Below are 27,266 nucleotides of genomic sequence, written 5' to 3'. Positions count from 1 at the left end.
CCTGAAATGAGAGAGGGAGAGAGAGACAGAGCACGAGCCCTGCGACTGGAGTGAAGAGAGAGTTCGGCATAGGAAATTTAGAGCGTTCTTCTTGCCTCAGATGTGGTCAGTTAGGTAAGACATGCTTGGTGTCTGAAGTTTCCTTCTCTGGTTTTGCAGTGGAGCTACGAGGGTAATGTGGCTAACGAGCAGTAGAAGCTGTATCTACACACTGCATGGATGATGGATGAAATTTAGGCTTCTACTAAGGTTTTTAGCTATATAGCACATTCCCGTCCATTTCTGTAGATAACAGTACATCATAGAGTGTCATTAACATGATGAGTACCAATACTGGGCCTACAAAAAAGAAAGCTGGTCATTAAAATCTACTCCCAGATGTGTTACCATATGCACATCCCTGCTGGCAATAGTAAAATCATTTTTAGCAATTTTGGTACAGATAATCATAGCTTTCTGTGAGCTGCCATGGTTTCCTATCTCTGTATGAAATATGCATGAGGCTTCCAACTGAGTTATTAAATACCAAGAGAAGATACGATGGCAGAAATTAGTCTGCCGTGCAAAACTAAGCCACGTGGTACCATAGCAACTGCCTAGCAACACATTAATAACTGCCTGGGATACCATAACAACCACTTAGCGGTCCTCTAGCAATCACCTGGGATACCATAGCAACAGCCTAGCAACACCATAGCAAGCATCTCGGATACCATGGCAACCACCTAGTAACACCTTAGCAACCACATGGGTTACTATAGGAACCACCTAGCAACACCGTAGCAACCACCTGGGTCACCACAGTAACCAGCTAGCAACCACAACGGATACAATGCCAAACCCCTAGCAAAACCTTAGCAACCATAGCATTTCCTTCAGGACGTGCACATTTCTAGTTGTTTTATAGCCGACATTATTGATTACATGTTAGCCACATTAGCCTCCAGTGCAAAACTAAGGTTGCATTCACAAGGAGGTCATGCTGTCCATCAGAAATGTACCAATACTATGCTAATTATTTTAAGGAGGAAATGTGTTGGTGGACAGCAGACACCAACTCATGAAAATTATGCCCCATGGTCCACTGAAAAACTTCACACATGGTTCCATAACCAATGCGCCAGCCAATTGGAGACAATCTGGGGCAGAGCTTCAACCAGTCTCGTATCCAGAGCTTGAAAAGATGCAGTAGCGCTTCACAGGTCTCGGAGGAAGCCTGTGCTAGCCTTCGTCCTTCTAGACCTAATTGTATGTTTGGGGGAGTCCTTACTAGTGGGTGGAATTGAATATGACTAAGTTGGGGAGAACATTCGGGGAGAAAGATAAAACTAAAAAAAGGAAAGAGTTTGTTACTCACATGATTCTCAATTCGATAAGGAAAACCATCCAATATGACTTCAACAAACAAACAGCTCCCAAAGATAGATACCACAACATCTTGTGACTCAGCCCAAAGAAGCAAACTTCAGACGCCGTACATGTCATGGCCGATTGGCCACATTTGGGGTACGGGGGTTAAAATTGAGCAAATATGATCTTTCACCAAAATATGGCTTTAAGAAGGGGGTTCGGGGAAAGCGAGGGGGGGTTCAGTTCTAAAAGGAGAAAAATAATGGGGAGAGAGAGGAGATCATGATGCGGTGAGAGGAGAGCGAAGGAAGGAACTGGAGATGAAAATTGCGTCAGGAATGGAGAGAAGGTGCTGCATTTGCTAGGGCAATGTGTTCTGTGCTCCACTCAGCAGGGGCTCCTACTCCATAGATAAACCCACCATGCTCACAGATAGACCCTCTGATTACAGGACTAAGGCTATGTCCTCATTACAAGCCTTGTTGCTCAGTTTCAATTTGGCGCTGAAATGAGGTTGATGTTCGTGTGTTTTGTTGTTGTGAAAAGATGTGAGAAGAGCCACATGGACAAATGTTTAGCCTCTATCTAATACATCTAATGAAACTGAATGATGATGATGCACAATGAAACATAAACACATGAATTTGGCTTCATTACAGCCACATGGCCATGTATCCAAGTCCAAGTGATCATAATTGGCTTCACGCTCTCTGGTTTGGTAGAACGGTCCTCCCTGTACCTCCATCCTGATGCTAACCAATGTGGGTGTGTGTTAGCTAATATAACAGAATTGGCCATTAGTGTTCTCCTTCAAGCATGTTGAGATGATGGTGGTGTTGCAATAGCAGCAGTTTGAAAAGGTGTGGTGGGGCTTCACGTATCTCATGCTAGGCCTCACCCTCCTAGAAAGGTAGCCTCATGCAATCATGGGACACCTCACCAGTACATGGAATTGGCCCAAATTGGGAAGAACAATTGGATGAAAATACAGTTAACACATATCTATGTGATGTTAGCAGTGGCTGACTTGGAAAACAAATGGAGGACAGTCATTATAGACCATTCCACTGGAATGCAAATATGCCCCTTTTCACTGTTGCACAAGTCGGTTCACACTAATGACAGATTATGTGGTGGGAGCCATTAAGAAAGAAAGATCTCAGTGGAAAAATCAGAACTGAGTGATAAAACTTGTAATCTGACAAAAGCCGAATGTTACAACGGTACAAAGGTTTGCTTCTAATGCACCTTCAACCCTGAAACTGCTAATTCAGGGACCAATACACCTGCACACCAGCCCAGTTTAAGGACAAATACAAAATACTGACACAAGAGATCATGAGACTGACTCACCTGCACAGGTGCTGCCCCCTGACTCTGCCCCCTTTCTGAGAAACCCACTAAATGAGCCCAAAGGCCCCCGAGTCTGCATCAGATGAAGAGGTTTTTTCGCTATGCCACTCTGTATCATCAACGATGAACCGGACTGCGTCTGCTCTGCCTTTTCTACTCGCTACTGTTTAGAGACTTGGCAAAGAATCTTTTATTTTCTCCTCTAAAAACAAGGCCATGAGCGACAGGACGTGCTGGAACTCAATGGAGAACTCACTTCAAGTCACCGGTTGATGTTCTGCGAAAGTACTGAGGTGAATGTGTTCGTTGTTCTCAAGGCCAAACTAGTTTTTGTTGGTCACTTCGCGGTATGGAGAGGACAGCTGGACCAGAGAATGTTCGTTAATCCTGCAGCTTTTTACTGTCAGAGAAAAAACGAAAGTGCCTTAATTCCTATGGAAACTCCCTCTTAAAGAACATTCACTGCATGTGTTGATCAAATTCTGGAACATCTGCTTGGTTGTTGTCTTAAAATTTCACAGTTCACCTTAATATGTTTGTCCTTTGCTTTGAAGGCAAAGCCCCCCGGTCAGTGGAGATGGGGCAGGAGTTTCGAACTTTGAACTCCAAGTAGCTAACCAGAGGACCACTGAGGTCTGCTGTTGCCATGGTGATCTGGGAACAGGACGTGATCCTCTTGCCCAAAAAAGAGGTTCCCATCCCCACAAGGATTACCATGGTTACTATAGCATGGCAACCGAGTATAGTCTGACTCGCACCCACTTCTCACCCCGCAGGCTATGAGTGCAACTCTGAGACTTGGCTGTAGAACAGATTCGGTGGCGTTTCTCATTAAAACTAAGACGATTCCATTTATTTCCATGCCTTATCTCAGCCATGTGGCCGTTTCGCTTGGAAATATATGTTATAGCACAACAATGAAGGTGTGCTTGGCTCTAGAATATGATACATGCCTAGTATCCACAGTCTTAACTAATTGCAGCCTGTAGCTGCCTTCCTAGCAGAAACCAACAGGGCAAAATAATCACAGGATATTCTTAGACCAGTGGCCATCAATCCCAGTGCTTTTTGAGTCTCTCCTGCTCTCTAATACACCTGATTCATCTCATCTCATTATCCAGCTCCAGAACTGAGATTGAGAACCACTGGCTGGGACCATGAAATGACACTCTGCCAATACGGACACTCCTCTCACACTGCTATCAATTATCTTTGATGTTTTCATTTTTACAAATCATTTTCCACTAAAGCAACTTAATGGGCCACCACTAAATACATATTTATTTTAAACTGATAAGAAATGGTATCTTAACAAGTGACAGCAATGTGATATTTCCCATTATGAGATTGGTAAATATTGTATTGGATGATTTATTTGTAGGCAGTTTTTACTTAATTGGATTCTTATTGTCTCAAGAGGTGACATGATCTACCATAAATGAAACGGATAGAAATAGGTGAACTAATCCTACAATCTTACGATTCTTACAACCCCCTCAAAACTGAAACTCACATTACATAATGCTAGTCAAAACAGCCATTAAGTACAAGTTACTCATTTTTCAGCAACAATATAAAAATGAGACAACAGCTAAATATAATATCACCAATGTGTCAAATCTTAGCCTTTATTACAGCTTGTTTTCTTTTCAGGAGACTCACATTCAGTTTTTCAAAAGGAATTTACAAGGCTATTTTTCCATACCTGCAAAGTTCAGTCTTAGAAGTTGTTTGCATTTCCTGCTTTTTACAATTCAGATTTTTTATTTTTATTTTTTATTTTTTTATTCCATTTTGGAAACTTGTTTTTTTCCCCTTGACTTTCACAATCGTTATACCTTCTATGTATCTAATCTCCTGGGAAATATCTCTGGAAAATGAATCATTTGTAGTTATTGGCCCTTTTTACTGGAAATGAATGTGTATATATACGGTGTTTTCGGAGGAAAACCTTGCATCTCCATTTTTCAGTTTTTGACATAATTTCAAAATACCTGTTGGCCTTTATATTGTCTGTAAATTTCATGAAGAAGGGACTAAAAGAAACAGGCCAAAACGACTGACAAAAGTCTGGTTCCATTGACTTGCATTGAAAGTGATGTAGGTTTTTTCCTTTCCTGTAAATTTAGCATTTTAGAGATACGAGGTTTTCTTCTGACAACAGTGATATATACAGTATATTACATATATACCAACATCATATCATATCACGTTTTTCAATGTACAATGTGTCTGGAAACCTGCATCTGATGTATGCTACTATTTAAAATGTTGTCTTGAATGGGACTAATATGTGTTTTGAAGGAAGTATATGCAAAGCGAAGGGAAAGTGGCAATAGAGGTGTTACTGAATGTTACTTGAATACTTTCCCCGCTTTTCTGGTAGGTATCCTGCTTTTTTCCTTGTTTTCCATTCGGTGTCTCTGAAAGACCAACTTCCAGTGCGTAACTTCAGAATGTGGAAGCCCATGATGCAGAATGGATATTGTTAGCTTTCAAAAGCTGTCAAATATTTATATTTTAGTAGTTCTGCTCACATTTGAAAGTGAAGCAAAGTTGAGGGTTTTTTTAATTAATAATTTTCATACTACAGTTATTATTACAGTAAATATCTCTGACCTGTTATGGATGGCAAGGTTAAAAGGTAGCACTTCACTTGGACCCTCCTGCATAACACAAACATCACCAGCCATAAACCTGTCATATGTGTGACACAAGATGTCATGACATGAAACATTGGTAGCATGGCAAAGTTATATGAATGGGCATAATCTGTCATGACAGCATATGCCATCTGCAATGACATGCTTATGACATGTTATGTAACGGGGTTTGAGAAAAGTGTCAGTGTTACATATCTCACTTGTGTGTTTCTATGTTGCTTATGCTTTTATGTTCACATTTTTGTGACTTTAACACACAATCATGTGTCCATGTATTCATAATTTATATTGCTTTATGCCAAATTCAGGAAGTGGCCTTTTGGGATGTAGTGAAGCGATTGGTGGTTTTGTCCAGTAAAACAGGTGGGATTGTTATATTTAGACAATAGGACTGCACAGGAGTCATATCCCTAGTTAAATTGGCCTAATCCCATTTGCTGCAAAATTTTAGGAACACTGAAAGATTCGCTTTCATCCGTATAGACTCTTAAAAATAAAGCTGCCAATAAGGGTTGTTTTGGAGCGATGCCATAGAAAAAACAGAAAACCGTAAAGAGGCTTTTAGTGGATGGTTCTTTAACGTGAGACTTTCAATGGATGGTTCTTTAACGTGAGACTTTCAATGGATGGTTCTTTAAAGTGAAGTTTTCAATGGATGGTTCTTTAATGTAAGGCTTTCAGTGGACGGTTCTTTTTGAATATTATATGTGCAAGTGTGAAGAACCTTTTTGAAGTTAAAAGAACCCCCACATCATGTGGTGCAGGGTCCTGAGGAGCCAGAAAACCTACATATGGTTTTGATAACAAAGGACATAAACCTATAAGGTGTGTATACTGGCTTATTCCAACTAGCATCAAGATTTAAGATTTATTTGTATAGTCGTTTTTATAATGGGTGTCATCACAAAGCAACTTTCCAGAAAGAGTTCAAGCCCTGAATAAGCAAGCCAAAGGTGACAGTGGCAAGAAAAACCTTTTTTGCATCATAAAAATGCACCGGACTTGACTCATTTCTTTTTGGAATTTTGGTTCTTCAAAGGTTCTTTAGTAAAGGAATGTATCTATTTGTCCATTTAGAACCATGAATTCTTCATATAATCAATTGCATTCTTAAGTGGTTCTTTGCATGGAAATTGTATTGTATTTGGTTCTATATAGAACCTGTCTGAAAAGGGTTCTGCTATTGTTACGATGTCAAGCTTGTAACAATAGAAGGAATGTTTTTTGGTGCTATATAGAACCATTTTCAAAAAGGCTCTGTATAGAACCATACACAGCACGTTCCCCATCAACTGGAAGAACTGTTTTACCATTTTAACATGCAAAAGGTTCTACACAGAACTCATGGTTCTAAATAGGACCATCGCTTTTACTAAAGAACCTTTGAAGAACTACCCTTTTTTAGAGTGTAGCTTATACAAAAATCATATCACTGCTGTCGGGACAAAATCTTGTATCATTTTTCAGTTTTTTTAAATAATTTGAAAATACCTGTTGCCCTTTACATTGTGTGAATTTCATGATGATTGGACCAACTGAAATGACCCAAAATTACTTGGAAAAAAGCCTGGTTCCACTGACTTACATTAAAAGTAGTGTTTTTTCCTTCTCCTGTAAAGTTATAATCTTGGTGATACGAGGTTTGAGATCCATAAATAAACAGTGGCACTGGGCTACTATCCAATTTGGAAAAGTGAATGTAGCGCAAAGAGCTTCATTACTTCACTCAGACGTTGCTTTCTTCCACATTTAACTCAGATGCTCAGTCCAGTTTGAGCTGCTTTTGGAGATTCACATCTTTCTGGTGTTTATTAAAAACATATGAGGCACAGCTGCTCTAACATCTTTGTTGTTGCCATGCCAACAGTTACCGTAACTGGTCAGTGAGTTTTTGTCACTGTCAAAAGTTCGCTAAAAATCAAACAGCATCAGAAATAGTGTTGCATTTTTGCCGTCCAAAAAATCCTGATACTATCAGTTATACACGTGATCAAATTCATTTATTGTTCTATGAATATATCACTCCAATATATTGTGTGCACTGTGAAAAGGCCTTTACACTGTTACATTCACTGATTACTGTTAGAGACCCATTAGAACAAAAATCAAAATAGTTCTAATAAAATCAGTGGCTTCTGTTAGAAGCTCATCGCAGTAAAAAATAGAATAAAATAAAATCAATTGTTGTAATGGCTGCCTTTGTTAATTTTTATATCATTTCACCTCAGAAAGAGTTAGGATAAGTGACGCTTGTTGGAATAAGCCTTTATAAATGCCTTTTTGTCATAAACAGCTGGCCTTATGATAGCACTTGCTGGAAAAAGCAAAAGGCATAAAAAGCAGCCTTTATGACAATTGTAGCTTGTTCTTAGGCTTTTGTCAGTTTCTTGACAGGCGTATGTAGGTGATGTCTAGCCTTATGAATGCTGCCCTTCAGAAAAGTGTTAACCCACTAGCATTTTACTCATGTCTTATCTCCAAAGTCCTAAACATTTTTTAATCACTATCATGTTTCTCCTGAATTCAATGAATTTCAGTTTAATTTAATGTATAATTTTTCATGCTGTGCAGAACGGATGTTTGGGAATTTGCTAATGTTTTTGACAATGTGTAACATTACATTTGGATATGATTACAGCACCCTCTGGTAAATTATAATGGGAAATCATATAGCTATCTATAGAAATAATTTTGGGTCTAATAGCTTTCCAGACCTACTATCTTCCTATTGTATTAGATGTACTTACAGCCTATGTAATGGTAAAATATTGACTCTAAAGGTAGAGGCTCCATACCAATTAAAGTTTTGGTAACACTTTCACTGAATGTTGTGTTTGTAAGCATCTATAAACATATTTATACGAATGAATTACACCGAATTACACTTTATAGCCATGTTTATTATACATTATGAATTGTTAATATAATGCATTATAAGTAGTATTAATAACATGTTATACTGTCAGTGCCAAAGAAGTCAGTCCCAGCTTGGAGAGTGTAAAGACAAATCCAAAGTGTGTTTACGCCCTGAGATTTCCAATATTTTATTTGTCACCGCTGGTGCTGTTAGGGCTGCATCTTTGGGGCTTCAGTCCGGAGTATTCAGATGCCACAATCAGTATAATATTGGATATGCAGTTTTAATTCAGTGCCAGGCTAACGGTGGTGCACATTAACAGTGGTGTACATTGACTTACACACATTGGGTAAAACACTGACATCAGCACTAGTTTAAACTCTGACATTTGAAGCCTGTAATGAGCTTTACTGTGTGTGTTTTAGTGTTTCAGTAAATCTTTCAGTAAACACTTTAACTTGAAGCCTCACTCTTAACACTGGAGTACAGTGTTACTCACAGTATGCTTCACTTCACTTATGAGCTCTTACAATTTGTTATGAGCAGTACTTATAATGCATTATGTTAACAATCTATAATGCATAATAAGGATGGCTGTAACGTCTAATGCATTTTTATAAATATTTAGAGCCATGTTTACAATGCCTTATGAATGCATTATAGCATGTTATGAATGTGTTTAAAGATGCTTACAAACATGACATTTAAAGAAAGTATTACCAAACTTTCTTCCTAAAAGCATCCAAGCCAAGAACCATGTGTGATTTTATTTTTAAGAGTGTAGCGAAAGATTCCCAACCATCCGATCTAAAGCATGAGTACATGAAAGGAATACTCAGTCATAAACTTGAAAGTATGTAGCATGTATTCCAAGGCAGGTTCTCTGACTTTGGTTTGGCCCACAAAACCTAACTAAGTAGGCTCAGGCAGGGTGATGTTAAAAGCTTGTGGAAACCCGCTCCCATGATTTCCTGTGCGTTTGATGTTTGATGTGATGTGACAACAAGCCCTCCTGTCACACGGAGGAAGTGGAATAAGAGAGACTGTAGCCCGGCTAAGACCTACTGTTACATAAAAGCAAGTCTGCTGCCTCCGGGGGCTTGTGCGTGTGCACGAGCATCATCATAAATTTATATTCTGCCCACTGGAACCTGTCTGAAAGCAAACTTCTACACACGGCTTGCTTTAGGTTGGAGGAAAAAAGGACAAAGTAATGACATGTCTGAGGAAGGCGAGTCATTCTGCCTCAGTGTAATAGCTATAATATACAATTCAGCCTAGTTCCAGGAGCTGTTTAAAGTAAAAGTGCAGGACAAAATCAATTTTAAATTTTAATTTTAATTTAAATAAAAAATGTAGTCGATCGGCTGAGATGTGTTTGGTGTCTAATGCTTGGCTCTTCAGTTTTGCATTGGAAGTATGAGGCTAATGTTGCAAACAAGTAATAGAAGCAGTTATGAGTGCAAAGATCTTAAGAAGTTGCTTCATGTGACTCCGGTCTCGAGTCTCTGAGGTGTGAGTTCGAGTTAAGTATCGAGTCTCAGAGGAGAGTCCAAGTTGAGGCTCGAGTCTCTGAGGAGAATCCAAGTTGAGTCTTGAGTCACGGAGCTGTGAGTTCGAGTTAAGTGTTGAGTCGCTGAAGAGAGTCCAAATTGAGTCTCGAATGCCAGAGGTGTGAGTCAGAGGCAAATCTTCACCCTCTGAGGTGTGAGACCGAGTTGAGTCTCAGGTCACTGAGGACAGTCAAAGTCACGTCTCGAATCACAGAGGTGTAAGACCAAGTTGAGTAACAAATCTTCGAGGTATGTCTGAATTGAGTCTCGAGTCTCTAAGGTATGAGTCTGAGTTGAGTCTCGATTCTCTGAGGTGCAAATTCGAGTTGAGTCGTGAGGCTATTAGGTAAGTCTGAGATTAGTCTGAGGTCTTTGAGGTAGACTCATACCTTTGAGTCTTGAATGGGGTAGCGAGCTTCTGATTTGTGAGACTGACTTTAATCTCAAGTCTCTGAGGTGTGGGTCCAAGTTGAGTCTTGAGTCACTGAGGTGAGTCTGAGTTGAGTCTCCAGTCTCATAGTTGTGAATTTGAGTCCAGTCAGAATCAAATCAAATCTCTCAGGCGTGAGTCCCAGTTGAGTCATGAGTCTCAGAGGTGTAAATCCAAGTTGTGCCTTGAGTCCTCGAGGTGGGAGTCTGAGTTAAGTCTTGAGTCAAGGTGAGTGAAAGTGAAGTCTTGAGTCTCTGAGGCATGAAACCAAGTGGAGTTTCAATTTTCTGTGGTGTGAGTCAGAGTTAAGTTTCAAGTCTCTGAGGTGTGAGTTTGAGTTGAGCATTGAGTCTCTGAGATGCGAGTCAGTGTCCAGTCTCAAGTCTCTGACATGTGAGTTTGAGTTGATTATTAAGTCTCTGAGATGCGAGTCAGTGTCCAGTCTCAAGTCTCTGGGGTGTGTGTTTGAGTTCAGTCTCAAGTCTCGGAAAAGAGGGTCAGAGTCTAGTCTTGAGTCCCTGGTGTGCAACTCCGAGTCAACTCTTGAGTCTCTGAGGTGTGAGCCCAAACTGACTCTCGGGTCTCTGAGGTGCGAGTCTTGGATATTTGGTAGAGAATTTTTAGTAGAGAAGTTTCATTTGTAGTTTTTCTGTAATGATAGTCTCATTATTTGAAGTCACACCAAACCTGATGCTGCTGTTAGTCACACTTAATCTTTGAAAACTGAAGGTTTTAGTCATTTACCACAGTAAGGTTGGCAATTTAGGCTGGCAATTTAATTAGTTTTGTTTGTATTTCATTCTTAGTCAGAAATTTCAAGTCTTAAGTCTCAAGTATGAGTCAAGAGTCTGTCAAGGGGAATTCCGGTTCAAATTATGCCAAGTCGCTGACTCGATTTCCCATCTCTAGCAAATGGCATGCCTAAGTCATCACACGTTGGCATGTTACATCATCTCCAATAGACTTGTTTATGTGGTTTCTGATACTATAGGACCACATCTATAAAAATTGACAAAAAATACATCACTATAAACATTGGTGGCACTCAATTAAGAAGCTTAAATTATGTCCACACTGTTGTCCAAGTCATAGGATGCTAATTAAATGAGTATAAGCTTCATTTACCAGATGATTGCATTAGCTCCAGCAAAAATAGAGAGGAAAACATCAGACATCAAACATGTCTTGATTCATTGACTACAGCTGGGCTAAAGGGAAAACTGTCTATCACTTTAGGCCAAATCCTGGACTGAAAACATCAAACCTGAAAGAATTTAACCAAAGACTCAACTTAATCTGTGTGCAGTCATGCAATTTGCCTCTGAAACCTTTTGCTAAAGTCCAGCTTTCCCCCTGTATTTCAAAACAGGCCTTACTAGTCCCAGTTTAACAGTAGCTTTCATTGAACTGTTGGTGATTAGCATCCAAAACTTACTCTAAAGCCAGTAACGTCACTTTGTGTCCAAAAGCTTCCAGACACCTCAGCTGTCTAGTGGGGTATAAAGCCCGCCAGCATTGGTTGTGGAGCAGTGGAACTGTATACTCTGAAGTAATAGTGCTCCAGAACTGACCATCTAACAACAATCAAATATTCGCAGCAAAGGGGGGACAAACTCCTTATTGTTTCAGAAGAAACGCTAGAGAAGCAGGTGTCTACAAACTTTTGGACATATAGTGTATTGTAATGAATGTAACTCAGACAAAGAGACATTTTTGGGGCTTTGTTGAGATCTCTCACGAATGTAGGCGCTGAGCGCATTGTGGTTTTTACGACCTACACGTCATCCCAACACTTTCAACGCCCTTTTGTAATTAGAGAAAACATGAGGGCAGACTTTGGCAGATGTTTTTTCGCTGTGCAGACTTTCTATCCGTCTGAGCTCAATCCCTGTGTATATTCTGTGCGAATGGACTAATTTACTTACAGCTGCATGTTTAATGTTTATTGCCAGTGTTTGTAGATCAGATTTCTTTGTGTCTCAGCCATAATGGAAAATCTGACGGTTCAGTTCCACTGAGTCTTAAGACGTGTCGATGATTCTTGTATCTAAAAATCACATCAATCTTTTCAAATAACCCAAAACAATAAAGCTCTTTTTCTATTAAACCTTCTGTTCTGTGTTATGTCTCAGAGTGATTTCCAGCCCTGAAACCTTGAATATCTCACACAATTCTGGAATAAAGCTTTATTCGCATGGGGTGTAACCTTGGTAGCTCAATATCTATGGCCTAGCTGCATTTTCTTAATACAGGGTGATTCAAAAAGAATCATCTGCTTTCAAAGTGATTGATTTCACTGGTAAATCATTACAGATCAATGCAGTGAACTGTAAGTGGTTTAAATGAGCATAAAGTTTATGTAATTGTACAAGTGCTCAGTATGAACCTCCTCAGGCTATTTGGACAACATCAACGCCATAGTAAAACTCATCCCATACGAAAGCCCCCTTCTTTCAATTGGATTGTGATTGGTTCCTAGATGCCTCAGGGTTAGCATTGTCATTTGTCATTTGATGTATATTACATAATTATTCATGTAGTTACATAATGACTGTCAGTTGCCTAGTTACACAATGAATTACATTTATATTGTATACATATACATTTATATTGTAGAATAACAGGTACAAGTGTGCACTTCTGACTGTTTTCTCTTTGTTTCAATAAAAAAAATAATAATTATAGAACTTGATATGCAAGGTATGAAATACAGGGGGACTCCCAGTTAACCTTTTGGACCCATTGAATTTCTCAAAATCTAAATTCTGTGGAGTGCCTGAAAATGAGCCATTACATGATGATGTCCAATAGGGAAAAGCAGATGCCCAACTACAAATTCAGGGAAAGATCACTATTTAGCCTGCTTCACAATCAGCAAGCTTCTGTCTTTAATACTTTTTAAAAAGCTGGATGCATTCCTAGTCTGGGTCCTCAGGGCGGCACTTTGGCAAATTGGTTTACCCAGTTGGCCACTCATAACCTAGCAACTGTAAGCGTGCTCAGGATACTGAGATATTTCTCAAACCGAAGGCAAAAAAGGAAAGAGGAGATGTGTGAGATCTTAATTTGTGGACGAGTGCATTAACAAACTAGAAAAGACCTTTTCCAAAAGAGAAATTGGTAAACAAAATATTTTACTGCCATTCAGGCATCAGTGCCACTACGGTGAGTAAGTTAGCAGCCAGCCAATGCTGGCTTAGCCAGCAAATATGGGACTACCCAGGAGACCAGGGGTATTTCTCTCAACTGTGGTATGGATTTAAAATGTACAATCTACACTTTCAACAGAACTTCACGTGTTTCAATGAGCACCAAGTGGGAAAAGGGCATTCTGGAAAAAAGTTCAAATGTTACTTCAGCAGCCAGATAACAGTAACATGCCCCAATGCTTTATAGAGAACACAATTTGTATGTCTAAACTCACATTTGTCTCTGTCCAGGAGAACACATTCAATGTTCATTCAAGCTATTTTTTTGTAATCTGAACATAAAAGACAATAGAATTTCTCAGATGTTTGAAAGTTTCTGCCTAATTCAAATGCACAAAGTCATGCGGATTGGTTGGGCAGAAATAGTTCATTCATCTTTGCAGCGGTGATGAACCAGAGGTTGGGATGGTCTGAAATCAGCGGTTATCCTACATGTGTAATGAGATTTTATATGTAATGCATATTTTATATGTATATGTATATGTATATGTTGTTGGTAAAATACAAGAGATTAGGAAAATGCATAATAAAATACATATATAAAATACATGAATATATTTATTAAAAATTTGACCATTTGAGACCAAACTCTTCTCAAAATGACTGTAAAGCAATGTTTCATGCATTAAACATGTTTATAAATGTTTCATGGAGTAACTTTCTGAAAAGGAGCTTTTTAGAGGCATTAAAGTTTTTGGTCATGGCAAGCCAACTTAATGAGAAACAAGCATTACTTGAGACCTCAGTGGACGCCCATGCATGCAGGGGGACAGAATGGGTGTTTATACTTCACTGAGTGCAGTGATTTTATTATGTTATTTAATTGTTTTTTTTGTATGTGTTTGGTGCACCTAAATTGTTTTTAAAATGTTTCTATGACATTCAAAGACAGCACCATCTGTCTGAGTCTTAGCTCTGACACCAAGCTGTTTGAAAAGAGTCTGCAACATCAGCACATCCACTGCCACCGAATAACCTCCACCTGACAGGAGCAGACATCAGGAGACATGACCTTTCACATCCCGGACAAAAACAGTGAACACGTGAGTTCAAATGTGGCTCACGTGCCGCCAATGTCCTCAACTCCAGCGTGGTCAGGTTATTTACAGTAATTTGAGCCGACAGCTCATTCACTGTATCTATAAATAGATCCGACTTGAAGAAGACCTTGACTGATCTAGCACACATTCCCGTTAATCAATGTAATTACACTGTAATTACATTACATGAATGGAAGACCATTGCAAAGGAGTGGAAAACACTATTCAATAGTGTTATAAGAAAATAGGCATGAATCTTATGAATCTCCCAGTTAAAGTGGGTTGAAAAAGAAACTTGTGAAACAAAATTAGAGTTATATTTTTAGAACTGATATAATGTGTACGATGTGCTATAAAAGGCCCTTGGAGTACCTCGTATTAAAATAGTAGACAGAGATAGTGAAATCTAGTAGAAGAAGCATGAGAGAACCAATTTAAAGGACAAAAAAGAAGATAATAGATGCAGTTCCTGGCCATTTTCACTCATTTTCCATCTTCCTGCCAATTTTTACCCCATATGCTCATGTCAGAAGCTGGACAAAGAGACCAGTAATCACGCCTCACACGTACATTAGCAAATGAGTCATGACAACTGCACAATCACAAGCTCTCAGCATCTCACTTGGCATTCGTTTCGCTCCTCTTAGATAATCAAAGATACATGATCAGCTGACAGATTCCCCACAGGAGATGTGTTATGTACTTACAGTGCTGTCCAAAACCCCTAGAACGGTTTAAAACTGCTTATCTATGCTTTTGAAAAAAATGAATCTACTAAATTTGAACGAATTGGTTTACAGTTCAAAACATGTTTGACTATTAACTGACTTGGACTTTGAGAGACCATAAACCTTAGTTATGTTTCTTTATTAAGACAAATGATTGACTACTTCATTTTGTCACTACCTAAACAACCAAATCCTGGCCAAATGTTTGGGTAGTGACTGTTTCTGTAGTGGCAATCTCAACTCGTTTTCAGCGGAACTCAAAAACACTAGTCAGTACACGAGTGGCAAACACAGCTTGGAACAGCTGCACACACATAAAATCACCACAGTTTTCATTTAAACTCCAAAAAGTTACTTAATTGCAGAAAATGTGTTTCAGTGTTGACGATTCTTAATATTTCACGCTGATTTTTTTTTCAGACTTTGGAACACATTTAATTCAAAACAGTGGGATCTAACTGCCATGTGGCCATGAAGGACAGGGATGCAGCCTCACTTTCCTTTCAAAAATGCAGGGGTGTGGCTAAAATAAGGCTCAGCCTATGGACTAAAATTATTTGTGTTTCATTAGTGACATGAAATCATGTTTAAAAATGAAACTCATGATAAATTAAAACATTTCAACTTCAAAATAAACCAAAAGATAGTTAATACACAGCACTGAAAATTAATTATTTATTTAAGTTTAAACTTAGGGGTTAGGCTCTGGCACATATTCCTCCCAGTAGAATGTATCCTAAAAATTATGATTTTTTTTTGTGTGTGTGTGTGTGTGTGTGTGTGTGTGTGTGTGTGTGTGTATATATATATATATATATATATATATATATATATATATATATATATATATATATATATATACATACATGTATGCACTATACTGCCAAAAGTATTTGCTTATCGCCTTCACATGCATGTGAACCTAATCCATAGGGTTTAATATGATGTCTGCCCACAGTAATATATATATATTACTAGCTCAATTAATGCTTTGAGTTTAAATAGATGTTCATGGTCTACTGATCACAACAACAATCAATCTGTACAAATAATTTTTGTCCAAATACATCAAACAGTAGAATGATGGGCCACCATTCCTATGTCAGTCCTTTGCCGTCATGTGGGGGTTTTGCTTTGCCTATCTGGTCAGATTTTTCCTGACTTTCACAGTTCCCCTCATCAATCCCTGCCTGGGTAAACACCGTGTACTATACCAACAAAAGTCCTTTGGGCTAGACTCCTAACACTACCTTTGCCTACTTGTGTAAAAAATTGTCAAATTGTAAGTTGCTTTGGATAAGAGCGTGCCAAATGTTTCGATGCATTTTTCCAGTTTTGTAAAGACCATTTAGCTTTATTTTCAGATCCTTAGCCAGCTGCTTGGATGAGCCCAAGGTTTTTAAGGGTTAGCACATGGTCAATATGAGTCAGCATGCTTTCACACAATAAAAATAATGGTGACTTATCGGAAGCGATAAATCCATTCCGATGGAGCTTGTTTTCTCCATTTGTATTGATGTAACAAAATGCACTGCTTTTAAAAACGAAACAGACCTTACGTTATAGTCAGATTTCAGCAAATGAGAAAATTGTGATTAAAATTTGATAAACTGCAAAAAAGAAAGTCATAAATCTTGCTTAATTCTTAGAATAATCATTCCTATTTATTCTAATGTTAGGCTTTACCCAAGTAAATAGCATCATTTGTTCTGGTGACCAAAAGCTTGTGCACTGTAATAAAACTGCAAAAAAAAAAGGAGCCTCTTATATTTTTTCAGTGTTTGGCTCAGTCTTTGCATTTACAGTATGGCTTTATCTTGGAAATGTGGAGCAGAATAAATCTGCTTTTTCCATCCTGGACGCAGCAGGCACTTGAGAGCAGGATCAAGGCTGGAGCGGAATGATATGATTAACAGTCAAGCATGATAGGGCATATGGCATGGCTGAGCTTTTGTTGTGGGCCCTTTTCACGGGATGGGTTGGCTGCTGTGTACATTTCGTTATTTTTGGCCAAATTATCACTTTATGCAGAGTCTGGATCAAAGCTAAGCTATCACTTCAGCTCAAAACAATGATATCAGTGCTATGCATTGCTTAGCCATCTCTTCAGCGTCCTTCATATTTCCCCTTCAGAGTCCGGCAGGCTTTATATTCTTCATCTGATGAAAAATGCTCTGTTTTTCTATTTCTTTCATCCAAGCTCCAGACAACAGCAGCATCTTCATATCCGTCATACACCGTTAATTTGATGCTTCCTGAGCAGCTCTGAGTGTAGATTATGCAACAAGTGCGAGTCATTATAGATCTCTTAAATTCGCCGAATGACTGATTTTTATCTCCGTGGGCTAAAATTAATGGAGCTGGCAAGTCTCAGAACAGCAGGCCAGAGCCACGAGCTGTGATGTGTTTTGTCTAGCAGCTTCAGGTAATTGGTGCAGCTTGGAGACAGGTACTTGATTACGGCAACCAGCAGCTTTTTAATTAAACTGAGCGATGGAGATAGCTTTGGGTTTCACGCCTTCTGCCTTCTGAAACCTTTTATGAGGGCAAACAACTTGTTCTTTCCATGTGGGTGCAGTTCAGAGGTACAGTCTGTAGTTATAAAACAACTGAATGGTGATCCTGACACTTCATTCACCATGAAGAGCTTGTATCATGGAAAACGTAGTCATCTTCCCTGTCCTGAGATAAAACAGCTTGTAATCAGTGTTTGAAAATGTAAAATTACATCCTGCAAAGTGTTCTGAATACATAATCTTCGCAGGCTTTTGTCAATAAATCATTCGTGAACAACTTGAAGATTTTGCTTCGTTGAAACTTCTTGTTCAGGAACACATTTGCGAAAACAGCCACCTTATTAGCACTGAACAAAATTTGAAATGGAAAAAGGCAAGACGTACTGTTCCATCTCTTCTGCACAGTACATTCTCTGAGCTGCTGTAAAAGACAGCTGGAGTAATGTGTAATGAATAATGTGGAATCCTTCTGTTCTGTACAAGCCAGGACAATTCAAGCTGCGATCAAGGCAAACGGTGGAACATTGAGAAAGCTTGCTTTCAGTAATTCAACCAATTTTGTAGGGAAACCTCCTATCTCAAATGGTAGCTCTATGGAAAAGGGAAAAACTTGTTTTGAACTTTCATGTAAGTTCATGAAAATATATTTTATTTCATGTCATTTTATTGCTCTAATAATGTGAAATGTTCACACAGTAGGTGGCTGGCATTTTCAGTCATTGTAAAAATAAAATTAATAAATACAAACCCAATTTCTAGAAAGATGGGACAGTAGGTTAAAGAAGAAAGCAGTGATTTTTAAATCTACTTTGTAGATTTGTAGATCTGCATTTGAAAGAAAACAATCCAAAGACAGGATGTGGAATGTTTTCCATTCTCAACTTCGTTGTTTTTGGGAAATATCTGCTCATTCTGAAATTGATGCCTGCAACACATTCCAAAAAAAGTTGTGAAAAGGGCAATTTGAGACTAGGAACAGTGTGAAATATTATTGTTATAATAAACAGTCCTTTATGAACAAGGATGGTTAAGATTCGTCACCAAAAATACATCAGCAAAAAATTCAACAGTTAAAAATTCATGTTCCACCACCAGGGATTGCAAGGATATTAGATTTCACACTCTACAGTGCATCTTTGTGCATAAAAGTCAAGACTGGAAACCACAAATGAATGCCCATGATTTTTCAGTTGGCACTGCAAAAAAATCTGGTATGTTTCTGTGATGTCAGTAAATACTGTCAAAAGACTATGTTTGTCACTACATCCATGAATGCAAAAGTTTGGACTGTAATATGCACAATGGAAGTCTTATATCAACAACATCCAGAAACACTGCCGACTTCTCTAAGAACAAGTTCATCAGAAATGGACCGATGCACAGTGGAAATGTGGTCTGACAAGTCAACTGTTCAAATTGTTTATGGAAATAATGGTTGTCATGTTTTCTAGGCTGAAGACGAACAACACAATCCAGATTGTTACCAGTATAAAGTTCAAAATCCAGCATCTGTCATATGCTGACCAACATATGCTGCCTTCAAGGTGGCGTCTTTTTCATGTACAAACTGGCTTTATATTTTATATATTTTATATATTATATATTTATAGCATGACAACAGCAAACCATGCACGTGTTACAACAGTATGATGGTGTAATCAGACTATAGTGCTAGACTGGCCTCCTTGTCCCCCATTGTAAATGTGTGGTGCATTATTGATCTCAAAATATGACAGCAAAGGCCACGTATGGTTGCAAAGATGAAGATTTGTATAACAGAAGAAAGGCAAACCAAAAAAAACTGGATCAATTTTTGTTACACAGTGGTAAATCCCAACGTTTTTTTTACAGGCATTACATTTGGAATGAGCATATATTTACAGAAAAACAAGAAGGTATAAGGTAAGACATCATATATTGTGTTTTTGGACCATTTTCTATTTAATACCGGTCACACAGAATTTATGAATCATTGCTTTCCCCACTACAAACCCTACTTGTTTGAGATTGGTTATGAATTATGAGGAATTATGAAAGAGTCAAAGCAGAAAGGACCAAACCTATGACCAACAGCATCAATGGCGAGTCAGCCAACAGGCTCTTCAAACATTTAACAGGCCTTGATAGAGTAGCACAATAGCAGGGCTAGCACGACTCATGCCCACCTGGAATAATAACGACACCACCTCCAATTCTAATGAGAGGCTGATGTGATCCCTTATTTTCTTGAATACATGCTAAATATAGTCGAGACATGGAAAGCTCATGTATTATGAATGAAATGGAATTGTGTGAAAGGAATAAAACTGCTCTTCCTTCACTGGACCTGATTCTCTCAGCTGCTTTGTGTGGTGATGGAGAGTGTGGCAGGTCCCCTGCCGTGTTAACTGGCCGAGAGATGAAAGTCAGTGTGACCTTTATCTGTTCAGAGCGGTATAAACACTTCCATGCTGGGCTACACAGAGATAGCACTTGACAGCTTCATGGCCATCCCACTTATCTGAATATAGTGCATGCTTATCTTCAACTGCAGGTAGCGTTGCGGTGTGATCAGTGAAAGACCTGAAATATTAGGAGCTCACTACAAAGGTGGACGAAGATGGGGACAAAAATAGAGCCGTGAGCATAATTCAAGAACAAATGTCACTGAACCTAAACAAAGCATTGCTGATTTGAATCTGCACCTTAAAAATGAAAGAACATTCTAGGCCCCCTTTGCAGTTTCTTTAGCTCACCACACTGTCAGGACCCTTAATGAAGCCTTCAGCCCTCTGAGGAACATAAGGACCTCTTGGGTCCTTATGGACCTGTTTGGTAGGACTTGTTAGCTCATTCTGGCCTTTGAGGCCTACTACTTCTATTACAAGTAACACATTTAAGCATTGCACTAGAATTGAAATCAGAATAATGTTGGCTAATGAACTTTACAATGGCTTGACAGAGCTGTTGCTTTGGAAGGTGGTTCCTAAGGTGTTGCTAGGCAACTGCTGTTATCTCAGGTGGTTGCTAGTATGCGTACATACATGTTTGCTAGTAAGTGTTTGAATAAGACAAAGGAGCACTACACAGAATCCCAGGAAATAAAAAAGGAATTTTTTAAAAATAGGACATAAATAAAATATAATCCAATAGAAAACTTTTTTAGGAAATTAACACACTTTTGCATACACGCCCAACCACACAGAGGTTTGCTTAAAAGCTTGGAAATGGTCATCAGTAGCTCAATTCCACTGGCTACCAGTTGTGGATCTTTGAATGAAGCCAGATAAAATTAGAAAAGTATGTGAATCCTTTTTTTTTTTAAGAAAACATCTAACAGCTCCTTAAAAATAAGGGCACAGAATACAAACTGCAGTGCGTGTGAATGTGTCAAAGGTAGAAGACACACTACAGTCTAGAGGTTCTGCAGTGAAAGGCTCAGTTCAAGCCCAGTGATGTCATTCACCACTTATGGCTGGATTAGCTGTGCTGTCGCTTGATGTGAAGCCCAGCGGCTTCCAATTTCCCCTTTCAATTAAATTGATGTCCTTACTAATATGGCAATATGTCTGCTAGCTCATGTAGAAAGAACTGGAGTGACAGTGAAGTAGCATTAAAAAGCAAAATGAGTGGCAGGTCAAAAATATCTAATGGCTCCCACTAACTACTATAAATTACTCAATAACTACTATTAATTATTTACAAACTACTGTAATTTATTCAGTCTATACTATAAATGTTTTAGTAACTACTGTAAAATATTCAATAACTAATCTTAATTACTTAGAAACTACTATAATTTATTCAGTACATACTATAAATTATTCAGTAACTACTATAAATTACTCAACTACTATTAATTATTTAAAAACTACTATGAAATTTTCAGTGTATACTAGAATTTATTCAATAACTACTATAAATCACAACTACTATTAATTATTTAGAAACTACTATAGTTGATCAAGCATATACTATACATATTGCAGTGATGACTATAAATTACTCAATAACTGCCATTAATTATTTAGTAACTACTACAAATTATTCAGTAACTACTATAATTGACTTAATGACTGCTAATAACTATTTAATAACTACTATAAATTATTCCATAACTACTATGTTATTCAATAACTACTATTAATTATTTAGTAACTACTATAACATTTTCAATATATATCAAAACAAATAATAAGAATAATAATAATAATAACAACAGAAACTTAACATTAAAATAATGAAAAATAAAAAAATATTTTAAATTAAATTAAAATTAATTAAAATATATTTAAAAATAATATAAAAATAACTTCAGTACCTACTATAAATTACTCAATAAGAGCTACAAGTTATTAGGTAACTACAACAAATGACTTAATAACTGTTAATAACTATTTAATAACTACTATAAATTATCCAGTAACTACTATACATTATTCAATTACTACAGTAAATTACTCAAATCTGCTATTATTTATTTAGTAACAACTCTAAATTATTCAGTAAATACCATGATATTGAATTGGTCAGTAATTATAATAAATAAGTAACTACTATTTAACTAATATAGACTATTCAGCAACTGTTACGAGTCATTCAGTAAGTACAATGAATTAATAACCACTATGTAACTAATATGAATAATTCTCTAACTGTGCTATAAATGATTAATTATATACATTACATAAATTATTTTAAACGATAACTACTTAGTAACTACTATGTAATACTCAGTAATTTTCAGCAACTAACATTGAACTGAGTTATTCAGTAACTTTTATGAATAACTGAGTAGCTGCTATGAATGAATAACTACTACTATGATCTCTATTATTATGATCAATTGTCAGGATATTAAAGTGCCTTCATTGCACTTGTTTTTAAATGGAAAGCATCATCATCATCTTGTACATGCTGTATTATACACAGATATGGGTTTAGTTTTACAGTAAATGGGGGGGTCTCTCCCATTTGCCCATTTTGATGTGTTACTTTAACCCTTTGCCTCACAACTGCTTAAGCATGTGGTTTAATACTTTAAACATTATTTCTACAAAGGACTGACATCTACACCTCTAGGGGGTCTGAGAGAACAGACTAGACAATACAAATAGCCCATCCTGTGGCACCATAAGGACAGACACGTGAGGGCCGCATGACCAGCCCTAAAGAGCATGTCCAACAAGAGAGCCTTCATTTCGGTGGGCTGAATGGTCAGAATCTGCTACAAGCATGCAGAAAACATCAACACTGCTATAAAACTGTAGCCTGGCTGGACAGCAATTGAGCAAATATTCAGCAGAACCTGTACGTTTGGATAGATTTAGCATTCCTCCTTATTCGGCTTCCCCTCCTGAACCCTGGATTTGATCTGTTTATCTCCTCTTAAGTTCCATCTCCATCAGTCCTTACTGTCAGAGCATGGGGAAGTCAGGAGGCAGAATTGGGGGGTTGCTATAGAAACCTTTCATTAAAGGGGCAGCATGTGTGGTATTGTTTGGTGTGTGTTTTGCGCATGTTGCTGTGTGCAGACCACAGACAGGGTCTCTCAGATTCTCACTATACGGCTGACAGAACAAAGCCAACCAGGAGAAGTGCAGCCAGGCCACATAAGAACAGCATAAGCACTGAAACATGCAAGGCACTGAAGAAGAAGAGGCTCATGTAGGGATGCACTGATATGACATGTCTGAGCCAATAACAATAACCAGTGAATCTATTAACTTATACATGCCGAGGATATCGCCAGCAATAAGAAGAGCGTGTTATTATTGTATACGAACAACTTTTCACTCATAGCTGATAGAAAAAAGTCAAGCATTATTGTAGAATTTACAGAAATATTTTGTGATTTGTGTTCACGTTTGATACTTTACTTCTGTTTGTTTCTTTCTTTTGTTATTCTATTCATTCCTTCGTTGGCTCTTTATTTCTTTCCTTCTGTTGGTTTGATCTGTTTGTTGTGCAGCTTGTTCAAGTTTGACACGTGATCTTACAATTAAGTAAGTGATACTTTTTAAATCCCACAAACGGGGAAATTCCACCTCCGTGTTTAACCCATCCATGAAGGGAAACACCACATACACACTAGTGAATACACACACACACTAGGGGGCAGTGAGCACACTTGCCCAGAGCGGTGGGCAGCCCTATCCACAGCGCCCGGGGAGCAGATGGGGGTTAGGTGTCTTGCTCAAGGACACCTCAGTCATGGACTGTCGGTGCTGGGGATCGAACCGGCAACCTTCCGGTCACAGGGCCAGTTCCCTAACCTCCAGCCCACGCCTGCCCAAGCCTATGTAGTAAATTCCAAACACTTTGCAGAGCAAAGAAAAATCGCAAATGTATCACATAAAATCAAAATATGCATTAAAAAGTTAAATTGAAGTAACATACGGTTTAAGTACAGATACTGAGGTCAGTCAGTGCAGGGAATCAGTGCACTAGTGCTGTAGTGCTTTACTGTATTGATGAAGGTTAAGCAGCTGAACTGTGACTGCAGCTCTACTAGCTTCATAAACGTCTCTGGAAAACAATTTCTAATCTACATGATTTACAAAGGAGCTAAGAGGAGGTGAACAGGCTCTGTCAGTGTAGCTCTGCCTTCCTCTCCCACAAATGATTTAACATCAGCGACGCGCTAACATGGTCTGAAACCGGCCTTGAGAGTGACTGCCTAAGAAAGAGAGAGAGAAAAGGAGAAAAAAAGGGAAAACATAGATCCATCAGAAGAGAAAATTTCCTGAGGCATTAGCATTGATCAAAGGTCGGGAGAACAGACAGCTTCCCGCTAATCTGGAGTCGAGAACTCTACAAGAGAGGATGCAGCAGATTAGCAGTGACAAGACCTGGAGGAGCAGAATATGTCAGCTGCTCTTATACACTCATAAACAGGCTATCTTAACCCTTAAAGGCCAAATATATTGTTATTTTGTTGTGTTATTAAAATGTAATTACACAATTTTAGGATTAATTACATAGTAATTATACCATTAAGTACATTTGCATTTAATTTAAGCTACTTTTCAACAGGTTTGAGATTTTTTTGATTGCTTCAGAGTCAACAAATAAGAAACATGGCAGAAAAAAGTGAAGAACTGTTCTTTCTGCAAAAACACACTGTACACAGCACCATATAAATAATATAAAAGCTATAATATGACTAATACCAGCTTTATTAGAGAAATAAAACTATTCAATGCCTTAGTCCAAAGGGTCCATATAACCTGCACGTCTCTAGAGTTCAGAACATTCCAGCGCATGATTTTTTATAAAAACGTGATAAAACTTGATAGAAGTGGCTACTAAAGCTGCCAGAGCTCTCAAGTAAGAAACTTGTCAGCTTTTCATTTTCTGTTCCACCTTAAATGGCGTTGCAGTTACACTGAGGTGCCTTAAACTTGGTAGGAATTTTGAAAGTTTTGGCCAATATGAAGCGAACATTGGCTCACCTTAATAAATGCATTAAACTCCTTAATCAATAAAAACCTCAAACCTTTGCTTGGAGATGTTTAACTGTTACAGAGCAGCTAACGCGCAGCACAGCGAAGCTACTGCACCTACTATACTAATGAGTGCATGTCTAATGATATATGCACTATTTCCTGAATACTATCTAGTGTGCTAGTATGTGGTTTGGAACACAAAAGTAGTGCAGCAGGGAATCCATTTAGAGCATAGTTTTTGTTCGTCATCGCTACAACCACAAATCAAATAAAATCAAGTCAGTGCAGTCAAATACACTGGCGAATGTGCTTTACATTTAAAAAGGTATAAAATGTGTTTTGCAGCTCTTGCTGGATCAGTTATGGCTTTATTATTCTATCTATTGTCTTATTATTTATAACAGCCACAGCACTGCTGGGTGAACTTGAAGCTTCCAGCCAAAATGATGGCCCACGATGTGAACCGTCAGTCCTAATCTCAGGAATGCTTAAGCATTCCCCTGACCAATCACAAGGCAGACAAAACAGATTCAGAGCTAAAGCCAACCCACTATTACCAAAAGTGTGGTTGGTTAGTGTAGTGGATAACACCTCTGCCTTCTACGCTGTAGACTGGGGTTCAATCCCCACCTGGGTAAGCTCCCTACACTATACCAATAAGAGTCCTTGGGCAAGATTCCTAACACCGCCTTTGCCTACCTGTGTAAAAATGAGCAAACTGTAAGTCGCTCTGGATAAGAGCGTCTGTCAAAATGCTGTAAATGTAAAAGCAAGCGAGATAGACGTCACATCTGTTACCATCACATAAAAGCGGGATAATGATCTTAGTTCTATACACTGCTAAAAATAAAGGTACCATGCAGGTACATGATTCATTCATCAAGGTACAGACAATGTACGTGTACCCTCAAAGGCACAAGAGTGGTTTAAAGGTTCAGTGGTGTACCTTACATGAGTTTTTCCAGGTGAAAAAGTAGATATTTGTATCTTTTTATAAACTAATGTTTTAAATCAGAACGTTAAAATAAAAAGCCTGGACGCTGTCACGATTGGCCCGTCCCAGTCCTGTCCAGGTGCGTTTGTTTTGGTATATGTAGTCCTGCCCCTTGTTTCATGACTCCACCCCTGATTGTTTTCACCTGTCCCTCGTTTTCCCTTTGCTACTTAAGCCCTGTGTTTGCTGTATTGATCCATGTTTGATGTATCGGTCTTTGTTTGTTTGCTTTGTTTGAATACCTGTGTTGTTGGTTGTGTTCTAGTTTATGTCATGTCTGCCCCACGATCTATCCGTATTGGCTCTATGACTTTGGACCGTCTTGACCATGACCCTGGATTTGCCCTCAATAAGTCACTTACTTCCGCACATGCGTCCGTGACCTCGCTCCCCGTTACAGACACGTGGTGTGTGGAGCCAAAACAACTTAGAAAATATCATTTCAATGGATTCTGGTACAATTACGTTCCCTAAAGGTACTGGGATGTACCCCTGAGGGTACCACCACAGTGACAAGAGAGGTACTGCCCCAGTGACCGTGTTGTACCTGTTTTTCTGAGAGTGTACGAGGGGGTGGAGCTGGCTAGGTGTATTTTATCATATTTAAATCTTATATTTATCATTCAAGCTTTGCTGGATGTGTAATATAAAACTCATGTTGAGAGTCAAACTAAGTCTTCAACATTGTTAATGTTTTACTCTGTATTCCCTGGGACTTCAGGACATATACAGGGTCATATAATTACAATATACTGGAACAACCATTAAACGCTTCAGACGTCTGGTTCCTATCACCACCACTGAGGATTTCGGGGATTTGGTTAGTTTCTCTAGACCAGAGCATTTCTCATCAAACCACTTTGAATGGCTTACTAGATTAACTAAGAATAAATGTCGAAAAACTGGTGGAGTTGCCCTTTTAACAACACGCTGCATTATCTGTTGAGGTCTAGGCTTAGAGTTGGGGACACTTACAGCTCAGCAAATCAGAACAACACAGACATATAAATCTGTATCACATCTACACGCAGCAACATTCTGGAATGAGTCACGGTCCAGACTAATTACGCAACGCCCACAGCCTGTCCACAGGCACCCAAATGCTCCTTACAGCTTTCTTTGGCAAGACTCCTAATCAGACACAGC

The 27,266-nt window shown here is 38.5% G+C and overlaps 1 protein-coding gene across 1 annotated transcript in view; it reads left to right on the top strand.

The window, feature by feature from the left end:
* The window catches only part of LOC108444160 (potassium channel subfamily K member 2), a 63,806-nt gene extending 59,073 nt beyond the window's left edge, over positions 1 to 4,733 (top strand). The window contains exon 7 of the mRNA XM_017725155.2: positions 1 to 4,733. This exon is cut by the window's left edge and continues 320 nt beyond it. Coding sequence (XP_017580644.1) covers positions 1 to 10 — 10 coding nt within the window. The 3' untranslated portion in view covers positions 11 to 4,733.
* Positions 4,734 to 27,266: the final 22,533 nt, after the last annotated feature.

The sequence above is a fragment of the Pygocentrus nattereri genome, chromosome 4 (assembly GCF_015220715.1).
Source record: "Pygocentrus nattereri isolate fPygNat1 chromosome 4, fPygNat1.pri, whole genome shotgun sequence".
NCBI lineage: Eukaryota > Metazoa > Chordata > Actinopteri > Characiformes > Serrasalmidae > Pygocentrus > Pygocentrus nattereri.
This window is presented reverse-complemented; position numbering and strand designations above follow the sequence as displayed.